This window comes from Sceloporus occidentalis, unplaced genomic scaffold (assembly GCF_023333645.1).
Source record: "Sceloporus occidentalis isolate IW3139 unplaced genomic scaffold, rSceOcc1.0.p SCAF_23, whole genome shotgun sequence".
NCBI lineage: Eukaryota > Metazoa > Chordata > Lepidosauria > Squamata > Phrynosomatidae > Sceloporus > Sceloporus occidentalis.
In genome coordinates, this window is record NW_028317003.1 from 14,402,022 (window position 1) to 14,421,879 (window position 19,858).

The following is a 19,858-nucleotide window of genomic DNA, read 5'->3' on the forward strand; positions in this document are numbered from 1 at the left end:
TGAAAGTATGTATGTTTGATAAACTAAATAAAAGCCACGGCCTGTTTCATCCAAGTATGTGTTGGTTTTCATTTATTAGTGTGTGTAGTTATTTGGTATATGTATTTATGCTTATGTCCCTTACAACCTCATGGGGTTGGCCCCACTTCTCCCACCCCAAGAGAAGAGGTAGAGCTGGGGGTCCAGATTTGGGAAATTCCCTCATATGCACAGGATGTAAGTGTAGTCGGTGACTGCTGAGAATAAGTCTGTGGGATGCGAATTGCCTCTTTATATTATTATTTATTGTTTTATATAGCACCATCAAATTCCGTAGTGCTGTTTATATATCAGTGGTTAGACCAGTATAACAGCATGCAATATAATTTTCAGCTCCAGTTCATAAAAAAATCATAGAAATAGTAACGGTTCGGGTATATTCAGTGACGTTTAGGCTTGCTTACGTTGGAGAACACAATAATTACACCGGGATATGCTCATACCTGGGAAGTGCAGGTGAAGCATTAGATAACACTAGGTCACAGTGTTCAATCTCTAGGTTGCAGGAACGCTGTTTAGGCATGTCCACCCTATTGGCAGAAGTTCCCAGGTCTTGATATAATTCCCATATACAAGGGCAATACAAAGACCTATCTGGGGTTCCAAGCTCAGAGGGGAAAACGAGTTCATGTTAATCAACAGAAATATATTTTACAGTCAGGGAAGTTAAGTTGGAGAATGCTCTACCAGGTGGAGTGTTAGCAGGCTCAGTTAATACTTTTCAAAGGCTGCATGTCATTCTAATGAACACAGGGATCTAAAGCCATGATGATCCAGGTTGTCGATTGAGTTAACTTTTTTTTAACCTATTTTGTACTATATTTTATTAAGGTCTAATTGTCCTTTTGACCTCCTTCAGGATCAACAGATATGGATACTTCAGATAGCTGAACTTGATGGCCTGCATGTGGGTTTTTCAACCTAAGTAACTGAGAAGAATTTACTGCATAGAAAATTTATAAGGGTCCAAGTTCAAGGCCAAACCTGGTTCAGACAACTGTAGTTTTTACGCCCCATATATATTTACCCCAATGTGACAGTTTTAGTTGATTTTCTTAATCCTTTATTGAACATTTACTTTTGCTTTGAACCACACACTGTATTTTGACACTATAACTTCCTGTCCATCAGTAGGGCTTTGAGCTCTGTATCCTGGCTGGGCACTGATAAACGTGCGTCATCCTTTCCTGTTCTCCAGAATTTGTTTACATTTCTTAGACTCCCAATGGACTAATGTTCCAGCTTAAAATCCCAAAACACTTTTCATCTTTTTCTTCTTGTTCAATGTGATAACAAAGGTTGTTCAGTGTGTAAAGTATATTCTGCACAAATAGTATTATTGGTAATAATTCTATTGAATATGAAAACAAACAAAAACAAAAGTAAAGAATTTTTGCATATTTTTTACGTTGTCTGGAAGTTAATTAATAATATTGCCTATTAAGTCCGTGTACATAGCCCATCTATGGGAACACTTTGGTTCTCTTTTAACTAGCTTGTTTAAAATGTTTGACATTTTTGGATTTTGAATGGTATTATTATTATTTTTATTTAGATCATTAAAAAAAATATTTGTGGCTTGCCATGGATGTTATGCTTAGGAAAAAACATTTTTTTTGTTTCATTTTAATGTGTTCCAATAATTAGTTTTTGAAGTATTGGTTTAATTTGAGTAACAATTTATTGAACTCTATACAGAATGCCACTGAAATAGATATTTCATCTCTGGAACTTCCTGTTTCTTATACTTAATTAAATCATCTTTCCAATCAACCATAATTGCTTCCATAGTTGTTTTATCCATCTATTGGAAATATTTTAATAATCTCTTTGCACATTAGAAAAATTCCTTACAGATAAGAACTTTCTCTAACAAGAATTTTGTGTAAGAATGTATTCTTGCCTTTGATGAATACATAATAAAGTACTTAAGCACTTTTATATTCTTTACCTACACAAAAAACTACAACACAACACTTATGATACAACACTGCCTCTCTGTGATTTGATCTTAGAAGCAGCCAATCACTAGCAGGAAACCTTTCTCATTGAAACCAAAGCCTGTTACGTCTAGGGTTCAATGTGCCACAAACAATGCATAACTAACAAAATGTTTTAACTTAAACATACTCTATGTTATTTCAATTCTCACATCTACTCACATTCACGACTCAAAAAATATAGTAATAACCTGTATATGTTGGCTTAGTGTTCTTTAAAGAGACTCTCCAGCTATCCTCTTTGTTGGATATATTAGCGAAGTGTCACCTTATATCATATTGTTTGTATTGTTTTTTTGCATCCAAATTCCTAGAGGGTTTCAATAGCATCCTCTCTATACATACTTGGCTTGTAGACGATCAGCTAAACACAATGCCTTCTTACCAGGGCAGACGCTCCATCGCTGATTTCTGTAGTACTTTATTGCAAAGTACTTTCACATGCATTCTTGTTGGTGGCGATGCTCCTATATGAAACATTGGACTGTACATTCTGTATTGTAACTAAATAAAAGAATGTTATATGTTTTAAATTTGCTCTTTTTTTGACAAGGAAAAAAAAATGAAGATAAAGAAAAAAAAAAAAAGAAACATTGGACTGTCCCTTTAAATTTACTGGTAAATGTATGGATTCATGGAGAGGATATACTGACACCTAGTGGCTGTTCATGATTTCTTTTTTATTCAATGCTGCTAATCAAATGAAATTACAACGCTTGTCAGTTAAAACAGTATGTTTATTAGAAAAAATAAACACTATGTTCTACAGTGTCAGTTCATTAATAAATATATTCACATACAATTTAGTAGTCATTAAATTAAAAAACATGAGAAATATTTTGTACATAATAAACAGATGAACACCCCTAAAATTCCAGGTAATATATATATATATATAAAACAAAATAGAAAAGTAAAGATTTTTATTTTAACAAAAATAACAAAAAAGTTTTAGGGTATATTTGAAAACAATGCATAAATCTGACAATCAACACAACTACCAATGTGTTAACAAACTTCTACCAACAATATACATATCTTTACAGTATTTTTACAAATCATTTGGCTATATCAGACAGAATTTGTGTTTCATTTATTAAACATATACATTATACAGGTTTAGAGTTAATAAACTTGCTTTTTGGTACACAACTTAAAAACTATAGGTTCAAGTGATAATATCCCATGGAGTCACTAATGATTTTTTTTATTCACATTCTGTGTAACATTGGTATTTTGCTTTAAAAAAAAACTCAATCAGTGGAAAAAAAGTGATATTCTGGACAGTTTGAACTCAATGATATGGTGCCTTTCTTCAAATGTACTAGGCATTTATAGTGTTATTTTCTAAAATAAATAAAAAAAACTATTTCTTTTAAGGTTATTAATTGACAACATTGAGCCTAAGGGGTACTAGTCTAGCCAAGTTGCCCAGTAATATGGCAGCCCAACACACATCTGGCAAAGAACATGCTGTGCACACCAGCCATCACTGTTTAAAGCATATTTACATGACATGCACAGACAACCTATAAAGGAACAGAAAACGGATCCAGTCACTGTAGAAATGGCACCTCATTTAGGGGAATAAAATCTTTAAATCAGCCTAGGGGTCCAAACCACTCCTGATTTTAAAGACATTATTCTTGAATAAATAAATCACGTTGGGTCTCTACTACAGGAGTAGTAAAATACTCATGATCCCCAGCACAGCAAAGAGGTTATTCTTCAACATATCTTAGGTATACGTCAAAAAGTACACGTAATTACATTTTGGCCGGTTTAGGAAATACTACTTTTTATCTAATAATAAATGTAGCCTCATAAAGTAGGTAATAATACATAAAAAGGGGACGTGATCACAAACATTTTTTTTTCTGTATTCATAAAACATAGATTAAACAGATCTGGAGATAGGTGATAAGTATGTTTGGCTCTGAATGGGCTGCCACTGATGTGGTTATACCACGACTGTGAGAAAAGCTTTTAACACAGACCAGATATCACTATTCGTCACTCTCGAAGAATTCCATCCTTCATGTCATAGTAGCTTTGTTATTTGACTAGCAGTCACATGCGGAATAAATTGATGTATGTGAGAGGAACGCCATTATCACGCTCTCTAGATTCAACACCCAAGCTGAATGCCGGGTTCAATCCCAGTACATGAAATTCTCACTACTAGAAACAATAAATTTAAAAGTGTAGATAAATAAAAGCAGTACCTTCTTCCACACCAAGAGAAGTGAAAACAAACCAAAAAAAAAATCCCACTAACGAAAATATTTCTGTGTCAAACAAACTCAAAGCCTGCATTCGATCAGATTTTTGGCATACAAGGAGCGTGGATGCTGAACGGGACGTCTTATAGTTAGAAAGTGCTTGCTTAGCAGCAGATATTTTTGATCTAATAGAGCATTCTCTTATTATATACACACAGCAAAACAATATATAATGTCCAGAAGCATGTTGAAAACCATCATAAATAGATCAGGATAAATACCAAACGTCTAGTGATAATAAAGCTTTACGGCCGGGCTATATGTTCGGAGGGAGTAAGATGCTGGTTTTCATGGTACCTATGAAGCCCAAACTTATTCAGATATCAACATTGGACGATCCTTGAACACATATAAGTTTTCCATGGGTTTTGTAAATTCACTGTCCCTTTAAGACAGCATCTGATCAATACCTTGGGGATATTAATAAAAATATAAAGTATTTCAATCTATGTAAATCTCCCGATGAAGAGATCATCACAATTTTAGGTGCGACTGTATTCGGTACTCTGGATTGTGACAAATGCCTATATTGCCTTATGGGAAATATGTCCTTAAATAGCCCTAGATGTTGTTTCACAACCAAACATACAAAGTGTTTCATTTCAAGTTAACAAAGCATTGCTAAACATGACAACATATAAACTACTCCCTACATGCAATTTTACAATCTGGCCAATTCTGCACAAACAATGTTTATTACATTTTGTATTTAATGCATTTTTTTCCATTCTTTTTTAAGATTAAGAATTACATTTAATAAAACCTAGCTGTTGCTGGAGAGATGCTGATTATTTGGGGAGGGGGGAAACAAAATGAGTTTTCCTAATTACATTTTTTTGTTATAATATGTGATTTACTGAAACTTAACATGTCACGGCACTCGTCCCTTACTCCGCAGGGCTGAATGTCTCTGTCCCTTTAAGGATGATGGCGCAAACGTCTGTTCCGATGCGCGTATTCACTGTGGATCTGACGGCACTGCCTAGCGGATTTTGATATTTTTAATGACCAAATTATATGCAAATAACAGGTTAAAAGGAGAAAGGATCGGTAGATAAAAGGAGCCAGGGCAGGAAAATGGGGTAATACAGAGAACAGCATAGACGTGTAAACTCGTTTGAGCAGGGCCCTCCTTACCCGTTGTTTCTGTAATTGTCATGTTATATACTACTTGTTATGTCCCGCTTATTCATTGTACAGCGCTGTGGAATATGATAGCGCTATATAAAACAGTAAATGGCAAATAGTGAAGTTTAAAGATGTAAGAAATTGTACAGATAGATGTGCACAAATAATAGTGTGAAAAGGGCAGGATGGGTAAAACAGATAATATCGCCAGGTCAGGTTAAATGTCCAAAAAGGCATGTCTCTTTAGAGGCATTGCAAATTTGCATCGATGTGCTGTGTCAAGCAAATCTCAAGCATTTGACATAGAACCTAAATCTAACATACGGAAATGTTATTAAAACCCCAAATCAGGAACATAGAGAGGAAGAATGTCCAGATCGATATGCGAATCCCAGGGCAATTAATCAAGTCGGGGTAGATAACACAGAACCCTCCAGCTGTTATGAAGCTAAACTCAGTATGAGAGAAAATAAAATTTCAGGATTGGTTGGGTATATATATATATATATATATATATATATAGATAGATAGATAGATAGATAGATAGATAGATAGATACAGTGTATATATACACACAGACATATATATAATGTTCTTTGACCAGATTCATGGATGGAGAAAGCTATAATTCAGACCAACGGCAGTTGTCTGACAGTTGATGCAGACCAACACTGTATCTATATATATATATATATATATATATATATATATATATATATATATGTATAAACATAGATACAGTGTATATATACACACAGACATATATATAATGTTCTTTGACCAGATTCACGGGTGAAGAAAGCTATAATTCAGACCAACGGCAGGCTAGCACTAGGACACAAATACTTATCTTGGCTTTAGCAGACATTGGCCTGGGTGTTTATTATTTTAAGTATACATGAATGTAGTGTCGCTAGGGTTATCTGCTACTTTGTGCGTTTGTGTGAGTTGTAGGCTGTCAACAATGTACAAAAAGGTAGATAATATCAAATTATATCAAATTTCTAAAAATTATGCCAACACTGACTGTATAATATCTTGTGTATACTGCATAAAAAAACATACACAATATATTATAATGCAAATAGAAACAAAACAGCATACTAAACACAGAGATAAGAAAACAACATCCTTGTGTGTATGGTTCAGATTGGTGTTTGTACCAATATATCGCTCCCTCTAATGTGGGAATGACCCCAGACATGGGAAAGAGGTCTTCAGACTGGCAATGCACAACATAGTGTCATGTATTTAAGGATGAATTTAGTTATGATGAGTATTATTAATGTACAAAGTCTTGATGGAATACTTCAGCTGCTCAGAATTGTGCATTCAACGAATATTTTGCATCAGAAAAAAAATCAAATATATAGAGATGCTTATTGAAGGGCTACAAACAATTAACTGAAGCAAGCCTGGACACAATTCCTTTCTTGTTAGGAACGATTATGAGGTAATGAGTATTACATAACTTCTGGAGACAGGTATACCTACATGACATTTCTAAATCCAGCACACAAGACTGACAACACCAAATGATGCATCGAAACAATGCAACCAGTGGCAAGTAGCTGACTCAGCAAGGTGTCCAATGTTAATAAGCAGAATTGGAGGCAAAAAAACATGTATTAAAATATAAATAAGACTAGGTATTCCCTTTGGGTACTTTTTTCCAGTCATCAGCAATGATAATACAAATGCTTTCTACACTAGAGACAGGGTTCAGGATTGAATTCTGGGACCTGTTCTTACCGACGGCACATCGGGCTGCTCGTCAGCCTAACATTGACAACAAAACACATTCTAGATCTTTGAAGTTGAAACTAATTGATATAGAAAACAAGTGGGTACAATAAGTGCTTGGATAACACCGTATAATACACAGTTATGTTCGTTAGATTTCAAAAACATCTCACAGACTCAATGATTTCATTCATTATGCCTTATACAGGGCCAGCTCAGCTCTTGCAGAAGACTTTTAGGGTTAGACTTTCATGATGTATAGTAAGTTGGCGAGTTGCAAAATATATGAAAAGGGGAGTTTAGGAGTATATTTTGGCCGAAGCTGTTGAGTTAAGCCACGAGAGAGTTTTTGACTCCAGTAATTGTGGAAAAACATTCAGAGTTACCCTGTTGTCTTTTCTATTAGAAAAATGAAAATAGTGTATAGCGCTGTGTCCTGCCCTCATCATCCCACTGCTCTCTGTCCATTTCTACTTTGTGAGTTGTGTAATTCTGCACTAGAATAACATTCTTACCTGTTTTGTACGACCCAACACATCTTTGTTTGGTAAGCAGAGGAGTAAATTGGCAAATTACCCATAACTTCACTAAATATTAACATTGCGTGAAATGTTGTATTCTAGTGATTGAATCACCATTCGGTTCTCTTCACGTTACCAGATTATCCACAACCGTCTTCAATAAGCAAGGCTTTATAATATATATATATATATATATATATATATATATATATATATATATATATATATATTTCACTGAATATGTTGAATATGTACAGATTTGGCAGTGTGTCATCCCAATTTAAATACCAAAATGAATTGCAATTAATATTAACATGTATATAAATAGAATGTGTAACACACAATATATACATTTTAACAATGTATATACAACTCTTAGTACTTGAAGGGTAACAGTGAATCACTGGAACATATATTTACACAATATATCACAAAAAAACCCAGACAATACCTAACACCTAATGTAACATTTCTAGCACTCCATGTATACTTCGTTTCAGGTTCCATGTTCACAGAGTTCACCTGTGAGCGCACTAACTAAAGTGTAACCAGTGCTTTGTTATTTACATACAAAAAACAGTAAAAAAAAAATCTAAAAATAAAGTGCTACATTCAAAAGTGGTACCAAACAGTAGTATATCGCACCTGGATCTGTCACAGCAGCTACTAGATTATAAACGATGACCCCAAAATGAAATGGTAACATGTAATATCCAACCATGTGATGGCCGATGAATGGCGGGGTCTGTTGAGTGATGCATCTTCTTTAAAACTTGTAGTGTGTTTCGTACGTTTCGTGTGCTCCCAGTTTATTGATGTGAATATGAATATCTTCAGGTTTTTCACTTGTATATGTAACAGTCTTTTCATAGATGCTGTGCAATACTCGCTTATCCTTGGGGGAAAAACAACAGTTATCATGAAAAGTCATTTTATTCTGGAAGGCTACACATTATTAGATTATTCCTAATCCTGAACTGTTATACCTACATATAACACAGAAAAAATTATTCTCTTTTTCACTTATTCCAGCAGAAATACTGAAATTACCTCTGCCTTTTCTGTTGTCCTCTTCCTGCCAGATCATATTTTATACTAAAAATCCAAAAATCTAACCTATGCAAGGGAACAACATGGTTGTAAACAGATTCTGGAAATCTGGGGATGTGTTACAATGTTTTACAACGAGGGATCATCAGAAATGAGGGGAATTTATATGGCATGCCCTGGCTATGACTCTAGTAAATGTGAAAAGCTGGAAAATATAAATCTAAATGACTTAGAAAGAGCATTAAATAAAAAATAATAAAAATACTAATGATGGATGGTTTTTAGTGCTGGATTCAATTATGATGTGACAGTTCTTAAAAACAAAGAAAGAAATATCAGTAACAACTGCTTACCTTCTTAGCTCTGGAAACCCTGTAATCAGAAGAGGACTTGTCTATGGTTTTATTGCATTGTAGAAGTACTTGTCTAATTATGAGGACAGTGATAAAGCCAAGTAAAAATGTCACAACAAAGATGATAAGAAAAATCTTGATGATCCATGGATCTGAGAAGCATTCTGAGAAGAAACAAAATGAAGTTGGTTAACAAGCATGAAGACAAAAAATAACAATGAGTTTGCACAATAGATTATTGTTAACTTTATTTGCATGCACCTACCCAGAATCCCTTGTGGTTGTGGCAGCACCATGAGATTTCTGAGGGAAAAACAAGCCTTCTGGCTTGTCTGGTGTCTGTAGATGAGTGTTTAATAATACTTCTATTACCCTTTAAATTTAAATGGAAGGGTTTCCATCACCTTTGCACACCATAACTTATGTAATGGTATTTCTTAGCTACCCCAAGCCTCCACGATTAAGCCAGTATCATGACCTCATGTTGAGGTATGCTCCCTGGTGCTGGGAAAATCTATATAAATTAGGTATTTCTGAAATCTGGACACCTGAATTGATAAACTTGAAGGGGATTTTCCATCGCTTTACCTAATTTTGTGAGGATTCAGAGGGAAAATGTAAAAAAAAGTAGTTTTTTTTTCTAATCTTTAGTAGTTTTTGCTAAATTTCTCATTCTAAATTTTCAGCTAATCATCCAGCTATGGTATCAAACGAAAGCTCTATCTCTCCTTGAAAAAACAATATATAGTTTACATGGGTACACTACTCACAGGAAAGGAGAATAATCGCTAAACCGACATACCGCAAAAATGGCAAAATTGCTCCGGGCTTTGAGGCACCAAAAACCCCTGGGATTGAAGGGGTTAATAATACTTCTATTATACATATATCTATATCTTAACATTATAACAAAAACAAAACAAAGGATCGCTGTGATCATTCAGCTGCTTTCCAACATTTGGGGTCCCCAATCATATACTTTACAAATAATAATTTAGAAGATGACCAAACTATTTACCACCAGACAAAGACTCTGACTCCTTACAATATTGCCTTTTGGTGAACAATAGTATGTCTCAGTCTTAATCACCCAGACACTGACATTCTGACGAATTATAGTATATAGAGGAACAGACTTTACTAGCATTGTCATCAATCATCTGCTCAATTGAGCAATTTTGGAGGGTCAGATCCTAGTGTTAACGTTATTTGGGTTATAAAAGGTAGAAATATATATATATATATACATATTTATTTTTAATTTAGGAACGCATTATTTAGCATGGGTTTTGAGTTGGATCCCAATCTTTTATTAGTTACAGAGCAGAAATCTCAGGCATATGCTGGCTTTCAGGGATAGAATTTACAGCACCACTGTGTAACAATCTGTAAGGTTACGAGAACGTGATAGCAAAGAAAGCCACAGAATTGTTGTATGTGTGACTCTGCATAAAGGCATGCTTTAAAAAGTACAGAGGAAATGGTGTGCGGCGAAGTGTACTTTGTAATGTAAATAAAATGGACATGTGGTTTGCAATGAATTTACAAACGATGTAAGCAGGAACATCCATATATGGATTCAATTACATATTGCGGTCATCTCTAAAATTCGCATTTTACATATATTGTCCACCTCCACCTAATGTATCGGTTTGTCTTAGTCTGTCAATTCTCGTCTTGTCATACCCCTTGAATATATGTATTGTATTGAGCGCTGCGTAAATTGTTGGCGAAATACAAATACAAGATAATAATAATAATAATAATAGTGAATTCATAATTTAACTGGCACAAAGAAATAAAAAAAACATTTCTGAGCAAAGAATAAATTGAATAAATAATACAATCAACTGTTAGAAGGAATGACTAATGCGTCATTACTTAGCGACTGGAATGGCGCTATAGGTGATGTATATCATATGTCGATCCATGCTATAATTTAACAATACTGCCTTGACACCATGTCTACACTTAGGCATCAATACTGTTAACCAGAATGTGGAGTGAAGTCGCAGGAATGCACTAATTATAGCAAATATATCCGAAAAAGTATATCTACCATCACTACATGAACAAAAACTTTTTTATTATTCAGCAGAGCATAAAATATTTACACATAGACAGTTTTATGCTTTGTTGATTAATGTAAAGGGTTTATTTTCATGTGACAGGCTCACCTTGAGGAACCACAGATACCTCCTAAGCTAGCCAGGAAATTATGTCCAGAAACTTTGCTTTAAAAATAACTTTTGCAGGGAAGAAACAGAATTGGTTATACCGACTTCCATCTTGTACCAAATGCTATTCTGCTTATTACGACGATTTAGAGCTTAACTTTTCCACCACAATATGTTACTTTCGACATACTGAGTTCCAGCGGAGGAAGCAGTTTTTGAACGTCCAGTTTAATTCACTTTGACTAAATCTTTAGAAAAAAAAAATAATAAAAAAAAAATAATAAAAAAAAATATATATATAAATAGAACGCAACTAAAAACAAGTTTGTCCACCAGCTGTCAGATATAAAATAACTACTTGCTGATATTTTAATTTCTAAGAAATATAAAAATCGCCAGATGTACTACTATGGTTGTATAATAAACATTGTAAAAATCAATTACATGTTTACATGTACTTTTTGGGATGTGTCTCTGGCTCTGTGCTGGGAAATTAGTAAGAAGAACTTTTTGCACAAAAGTTCACGCTAGACCCTTCATACTTTCACTAGTTCTATGGGTAGATCGCACCTATTGGTAACATTCGCCTGGTGATACCAGGTGGCTGGAACTCCTCACTCATCATCCTGCAAGCCTCTAATTACTTCTTGAAATCTCACTGACTTCCTAAATACAACAGAGTGTTGTTAATAGCCCCCAAGGGGTACAGTCTGTACCTGATACCGTAGGACCTTTTGATAACCTTAACATATTTGGAATAATGAAATATTATGTTTTTGTAAGGCAACAAATTGCCATGACTTTCGTTTTATCAGACTGCATGACCTTGCCATTGAAGATGACCTTATCTCACTTTGAAGTGTGCCCACGATGTCTGGAATTCATCTAGACGTAATCATTTTTTAGGCCACACAACTGCCCTGGTGCTAACACCATATGCCTTGTATCCTTTTCCCCTAGTAAAAGCCGTAAGGATTACTGAATAGTCTCCTGTGTCCAAAACAGAAGCATTTTTCCTTTCCATTACTGCAATTATTACATGTGGACATGTCGAAGAGCTTTTAACTGATTCTGACTTCTGATAAATGCGGTTCTGGATTGAATACAACATTTAGCAGATGTTTGGCGGAAAAAAAGGCTGATGCCCTCATACAATCTCCAACTAAAACTTAAACAGCAATTTATATACTGTATCATCATCCCCCATCATCATCTGCAGTGCTGTATAATATAGTAAAACTGCATTGAGCAATTAGATGATCTAACAAGCAAAACAGAAATTATAATGTTGTGCAATGTTTAGGGAAAGTGGTTGGTGGCAAAGCTGGGGTTGGGCTTTTTATGTGACTTTTTGCTAACTATTTATGTCATTACGGGAGGCACTTACAAGAAGAATGTATTTTATTTACACAGTTTATACTCTTCTGTTCCTGTAAACATTATTTTGTCTTTCCCGGCTGTAGTAAACCCTGTAATACCCTCATAAGCAGCAAAGATTCTGAGCTGCTACAAACAGGCACATAAAGTAAAGACAGAGGGATTTGAGCACCAAGAGGGATCCGAGAAGTGCAGAAGGTGCAGATACTCCTAGATTACTTAATTGTTCCTACTAAAGGAGTTTGTTTCCCTTTTTGAGGCACGATTGAAAACTGCCTCAATGTGGGTTTTTTGCTTTCTTCTGGATAAACGGCTGTGTTGAACTTGATGGACTTCCAGAACCAAAATGTGAGTCCATAACCAAAATGTCCTCTCCACAAGGGAACCAACCACTCCAAATGCAGTTTGTATCCCTCTATGCTCAAGCCAGCAAATAGATCTACATCTGGACTCCCATTCACAAGAGATCCCCAAAGGGAGATCCCCCAAGGGATCCCCAAAGAGTGATATCACATACCAAAATGATTGAGACCTCAACCGAGAAGGGATGGCTACTTAATAGGGTGCATCCCCTAGGGTGCATCCCCGCTTTGGAACGTCTCAAGTTTTAGCCTCCTTGTGCCAATACAGAGAAAAAATCTCCATCAAAATATCAGCCTGATCCTGCTCACACAGCCTAAAGGGATACCAACCTGGCCCCACTGTTGAGGCCCATGAAGGCTGAAATGTATGTCTGGGGTTGTTGGTTCCCTCCTGCAAAGGAAATTTGCCTCTCAATTCTGTTCTGGACGGCTTGTTTGGTAACACTTGAGACACTCCTGAGTAAGAATTCATTGTAGGGTGGGCTATCTGTGTGGTGGTAGGGGATACATGTGGTCTGTTGACAACGAATTCAATCTTGTCTTGAAATCTGCCAAACAAATAAGGCTACACAGTGATATTCACTTGATTCAGGACCTACCTGTTGTCTGATTTATGTAGTATAACAATGTGTTGCATTTGGTTTTGCACTGTATTCTTGCACCTGCTGTAACATTGGAAGCTCCATGGGTGCTCTCGTAATTCCTAGGGATTATAAAAAATGGAAACATAAATAAAAAATGTGCAATATGAGGGTGATTGAGGTAAACATCACAATCAGCAGGTGATTAGTTATTTTAAATTACTTTTTTTGTTACTCGGTTTTTAACAGCCAGTACAATTTTATAACTCAACCAAAATTCCAAAATTGCTCATGACAACAAAAAAAATCAAAACTTAAAGTGAATTAGCAGTTACGTTGAACTTGGGATGGATTTGAAAGCATTGTTTGGTACTAGCGACATACTTTCTGCATATAACGGATTGGAGAGAGGACTGAAGTAAACAGTTGGAAGATTAGCGTTTGTAACACGCAGTTCTGAGTATTTAGGAAAACAGGATATGCTGCTTCTATGTTTAAACTGAGTGTTCTAGTGTGTGAAGCAACATTACAGATCCTTTATTTTATTCATTTTTCATTAGTGCCAAAACATGAAGCAGCAGAGAATTTCTAAAGGGGAGTCACGCTTTATTCAGGGATCAAGGTAGAAAGCCATGGTCTATGAATAGCATATAACATGAAGCGCTGCATGTCTACTCAACTGGAACTTACATGATATGCATGAAACGTCACCAAGCGTGCATGCACAGGGACCAGACGCCTGCATACACATGTTCCAAGGGCATTTCCTTTTGCTCTTGGCTTCATTAATGATGACATGTATAGCTGTCTGACACCAGCAAAAAAAAATGAGACTTGGCCACCATGCATTACTTTTAATTCAAGCCATATTGTTACCGTCATCAACACTATAACCATGTTTTCTGCTGCTATGGCAACTACACCCTTTAACTAATCAGCTGATTCCTTCATAACGATACTACATAATAATCACCAAAAACGAACAAACTACCAACAATGGTAGAAATACGTGCACTGTACATATATAAACACCAAAACCTAATGCGAGGAGAGCACGTAAGGAAAAAAGGTATATACAAAGTAAATCTTTATTAAACAATATGATTTAAATACCAGTTGTCAGTGCAGGTGTTGCCACATCTAGAGCAGTGTTGACATAAATTGCCGAAGCTTCTGCTGTCTGTGCAGTCGCATTTTCCACACGTGCATGTCCCTCTTCCGCTGCATATCTGCCCATTCGAATCCATACAGTGTTTCTTTGATGTAGTGCATTGGCAGCGATCACCTTCCCAACCACCAAAACATCTACAATTGCCATCTTCACATTCCCCGTTACCTACCGAAAGAATTAGAACAGTGCTTTAGTTCTGTTACGCCAATATTCAAATTATTCATATATATATATATATATATATATATATAAACAATCAAGACGGAAAATCAAATAAAATCCAGCTGTGGATCTGTATACATGACATATTTATTCTTCATATACATTTCATTTATAAAGCGCTCACAGGTCTGCTGGTGCTTCTTTGGCCCAAAAGTAGAAGAGTGGGGCAGCTTGGCAGGAGAATGCCCAAAAATCAAGACTGTCCCATGGAAAATGGGACACTTGGGAGGCATGCAGTGTTTTTTTTATTATGTAATTGAAGGTTTAGAGGAAATACTTACATTTAATCTACGGTTTATTTTCTAAACATACTAGAGAGCTTTACAGGCATCCACTTACCGGCGCATAATTTGCCATAATGGTATGGGCAGGAGAAGTCATCCATTTCACAGTATTTCCCATTAATTTTTCCCAGTTTGGTTTTGTGACAAAAGCATTTTCCACACGAGCATACACCTCGGCCACTGCACGCCGGCAGAGACGGGGATGCTCGGCAGCTTTCGGAGGGATATGTCTCATCCTGGGTACAGTTGCCTTCAATGCATGGCATCGTGTGACAGTCTGGTGGAACTTCCGTGACACATCGTCCTTTGGCCTTTGACATGTCGTTGCACTGACAGGTACATGTTTTTTGTATCCTTACATGGACGGTTTCATTGAAACCAATAGGTTTAAGTACAATGTAGTTATGTCCCTCGACTACATCACACGTTTCCATCGTAATGGTTACATTAAAAAGCACCTATATGAAGAAGAAACAGACACAATATTTTTATTAACAGCGTGATATTTACATAACCCACGAAAGCCATCATTTATTTTACAAGTGGCAAAATGCATTATTAGATGCGCCAAGACACGCACGAAGGAGAAAATGGGAAAAAATGGGTGTTAACCATTAAATATATAAGTGGAAGAAGAAAATGCAAACAAAGAAATGTTAGATTAACCCCTTAAGCACAATGGGCGGTCCCTAAACCCATTGAAAATAATGCATTTTGAGCATGTACAGGCTTTGTCATTAAGGGGTTAAAGGCAAATGAAGAGTTATATAAATGAGGACAAAGATCTAGTCGACTGCTTAGATAAATACTTGTGAAAGGAAGGGACCTTAGTTAAAAAAAGAGAAATAGGAATAGGTTCTACTGGAACTCTCTGAAGTAAAAACATAATCTGATGGAATACACTCTAAGTTATTAAAAGAGCGTCCTGGAAAAACCATTAGCAGACTTATTAACCAGTCACTACTGGCAGGAGTAGATCCAGTAGATTGGAAGTTGGCGATTTTACTACCACTTTTCAAAAAAGGTAGCAGGGAACACTCAGCCAGCTACAGACCAGTAAGTCTTACGTCAGCAGCTGAGAGATTAATGGAAACCATGTTAAAGGGTGTGTAAGGAATGAGTAAGTGGGAATCCCAGTGCAGAGACAGGCGAGCCAGCTGTGGCGACAAGCACTGACAGCAATAGCCAAAGCAGCTCCGGGGCGAAGCAAGGGTCAGGCCAGGGTCAACAGCCAGTGAGGTCATATGTAGCCTGGTCGGCAACGGGGTTACTCATAAAACAAATTAATTTTTTAACTGGGTAGATTGGGGAGAAGCAGTATATATAGCCTATCTGGATTTCAGTAATTTGACACTGTTCCTCATAGAAAACTTGAAATAAATAGCACTGTTTTGGTTTGGGTGTTAAAATAGTTGAATGGATAAAATGATGGCTGAGTGACAGAAGGTTGTTGTCAATGGTGTGCATTCAGAGGAAGGACTTGTTACTAGAGGGTATCTCTGTATTGAGTTCCATCATTTTTAATGTCTTTATTTGCAATATTAAAAATGGTCTTAATTATGCAACAGGGTAGACATTACTGGTGCCAAATGGCAATCCATTTAACTAAATGAAAAGAATAACTGAGAGTGTGGCAGCTGCAGTTTAATGGGTATAAATGTAAAATAAGGCATTTGGCATGTAACCATCCCAAGACAGAGTATAGCATCGGGGGCACTGTTCTGTCAGCGACAGGCAATACATAATAAAGTGTTGGAAAGGCGCAGGGATGTATGCTAAAGGCATTTGTAGCAGGAAGATGGTTTTTCCACTTTACAGATCTTTGGTCAGACGTCACCTACAGTATTGAGTACAGTTCTGGAGACCCCATGTGCATACGGCTATTGATTGTAGGGAAAGAGACCAGAGGAGAGCAGCAAGATAAAAATTACATATACAACTCAACGAAGGACAACCACTTAATGGCCCAACAGTGTGTGTCTGTCCAGGAGTGTCTGTTCAGAAGTTAACTTACTTATGCTATAGCAAAGGAAAAAGCTCTAGTGATGGCACAAGTGAGCAAAATTTTCGGACACTCGAGCAGGGACGCACTGAAGGCAGGCTGTTAAGAGTCCATTTTCAGTTGAGTTGTTTTCAAACTTTTTTGTATGTCATTTCATCTCTTGATATCCGCTACTGTAAGAAGTCTAGACATGGACCTCTTTGATCACTAGAGGGGTAACAACTGTACCACCTGATGCGGCCTATGAAGGTTAACGAATATGTTTGAGGTTGTTGATTCTATCATGTATAAGAAATGTGCCTGTTTTGGACTGATTGCAGGGGCAGGACCAAACTGATATGATGAGGGAGAATTTTTTTTTCTTGTGCTAAAACTTCACAGGACACACGGTAGGGAAGGCTACAAAGTCTGTTCTCAGTCAAATACTGCACAACACAATGCACTACAGGGAGACTACATATAGTTCATGAAAAACCTATAAAAGTGGGCTGTCCTAAATTATTCAAATCAGAGCCACTGCTATATTTTAGCAGGTTCTTGGGATTTGTACATTTATTTTATTGAGCATCTGTAACAATTATTTATTACTTCCATTCTCTTTGTCCTTTTATTTAAAGGCTCTGCAGCGTCTCAAAACTAAGCTGCTTACTACTTGCCAAAAAGGGCAAAAATATTTTTTTTTCTCATATGGAAAATGTTGCTAGTAGCACGCAACTAAGAAACACAATAGGATTTATTCACAAAAACATGAGTTTGCTGGAGAGAGCCAGCTCAGCTCCTAAGGCATGAGATACTGGCTAGGGGTGGTCTATCATAATGCATCATTAAGCTGAGTGGAAACTCCAATGGTCCAGCAAACTCTCACTTTAGTGAATACGCCCCAGTAAATCCCTGTAACACAGGCAATGTACTTTAAGGTTGAATATATTTGAAACAAATAAAAGCAATATATCATAGATGGATGAGTGGGAAAAACTGTTTTAATATATAGTTTATATAATATAGTCACATGAAACAGAGGCTTTCTGATATTACTGGTAATTCACTCTTTGCGTTATGGAAATAGAGATATGTTCCCTTTGAACCATCAAATGTGCCTGTTCTCTACTAAAACTAATGGAGACCAACTTTTTTTTTATTTTTGTTATTTTTTAATCCAGAATTTAAGAGTTGGGCTATTTTAACAATATCTTTCCAAGGCATAGATTAATGACGTGACCTTTAGAGCGCGTCTAACACTGGAGTTGGGACAAGAATTTGGCAGCAGTTTGCAATGCTGAATAATTTAAATCAAGGTGGAAAGTGCAGATGGAATAGTTTGACACATTTAATCTACAGTTTGTGCAATCATTTCCCATAGCAGATGTGCAGGTCAAACAAAGGTTAAATTTACTAAGGTGAGGCAAAATATTACAACTGTTCTCGCTAAACGATCAGCAATATTCTCTTTAGAAAAAGCACAAGAACAGCACTGTATGTAGGGGGGAATATGGTTACTTTTTTTATTCCTTTCCTTACCATCCTTTTTTCAGAACAAATAGGGCTTTCATTAGAAACCATAGAAAAAATAATAATTGTGAGTGCTAGTATGTAAAAAAAACCTATACTAAAATTAAAACAATTTTGTTTGAAATTTTGCTTAGAATGTCTTCCACACAGTAGGTGACATTGTGTCGCAACATATACATATGATTACAGACATACCCCATATTTTTATGTTGTAGAGGGCCACATCTATCCCTTACATAGTATTTTTAATTCTTCTGACTTAAGAGGCTTGTGGGTAGTGAACAGGGGTGAGGTATAATTGTTAGGACAATGGGATGTCAGGGTATTTTTAATATGTATTAATATAGGTATGTAATATTATTCTTTTTGTTTCTTTTTTTGCGCTGATCTCACTTTTGTTTATTTAGTTATTTTTTTTAATATTTCATAAAAAAAAATTCTACCTATTTTTACCTTTGTGGGAACAGGGAGAAACATTGTTTCTCGCTCTTCACTCCGATTTCTCCTACACTGATCACACTGGGATCAGCAAGCAGGGCTCCGTAGCCTTCCACTGCTGAGGCTACGGAGTCTCTCCTGTCTACCAGTGACCTTCCGGTGGGTTTCATAAGTAACCAGGTCAGCAGGAAGCTTCTTCTGACAGGGGGTCAGGAGTCTATTAACAGCCTGGTCTGCCATGCAGCAGCAAACATATGTCTCTGCCGCTGTGAAAAATACAGAATATACATGTACATCCTAAAAGTAATCTTGCTACACCTTTTGCGAATGTACCTATGTGTCCATAGGCTAGCGAAGTGGTTAATTGCCTTCCAGGACATATGTACATTTACAGGTAAAGAATGCATATTAAAGTACCAGTACTTACAATGTACTAATATGTAATACTCACTGATGGGGCTATGAGTGTTGTGTTCCAGAATTTGAAAAGCCCTCTAGAATCTATCTCTCACAATTGCTTAGTTAAAGCACAGATTTTGGTAACCCCCCAAAATTATGCAAATACATTCCAACTTTTATTAGTGCAATCCTAAAACCAAATAAAAAAAAACAACATACT

At 36.2% G+C, this 19,858-nt stretch overlaps 1 protein-coding gene across 1 annotated transcript in view; it reads right to left on the reverse strand.

The window, feature by feature from the left end:
• Positions 1-8,479: 8,479 nt before the first annotated feature.
• The window catches only part of LOC149300853 (integrin beta-8-like), a 39,864-nt gene continuing 28,485 nt past the window's right edge, over positions 8,480-19,858 (reverse strand). The window contains exons 11-15 of the mRNA XM_089484888.1: positions 15,346-15,748; positions 14,727-14,949; positions 13,632-13,735; positions 9,117-9,280; positions 8,480-8,608 (exon numbers count right to left, since the gene is read on the reverse strand). Of these exons, the coding sequence (XP_089341014.1) occupies positions 8,480-8,608; positions 9,117-9,280; positions 13,632-13,735; positions 14,727-14,949; positions 15,346-15,748 (1,023 nt within the window). The remainder of the gene's footprint in view (positions 8,609-9,116; positions 9,281-13,631; positions 13,736-14,726; positions 14,950-15,345; positions 15,749-19,858) is intronic.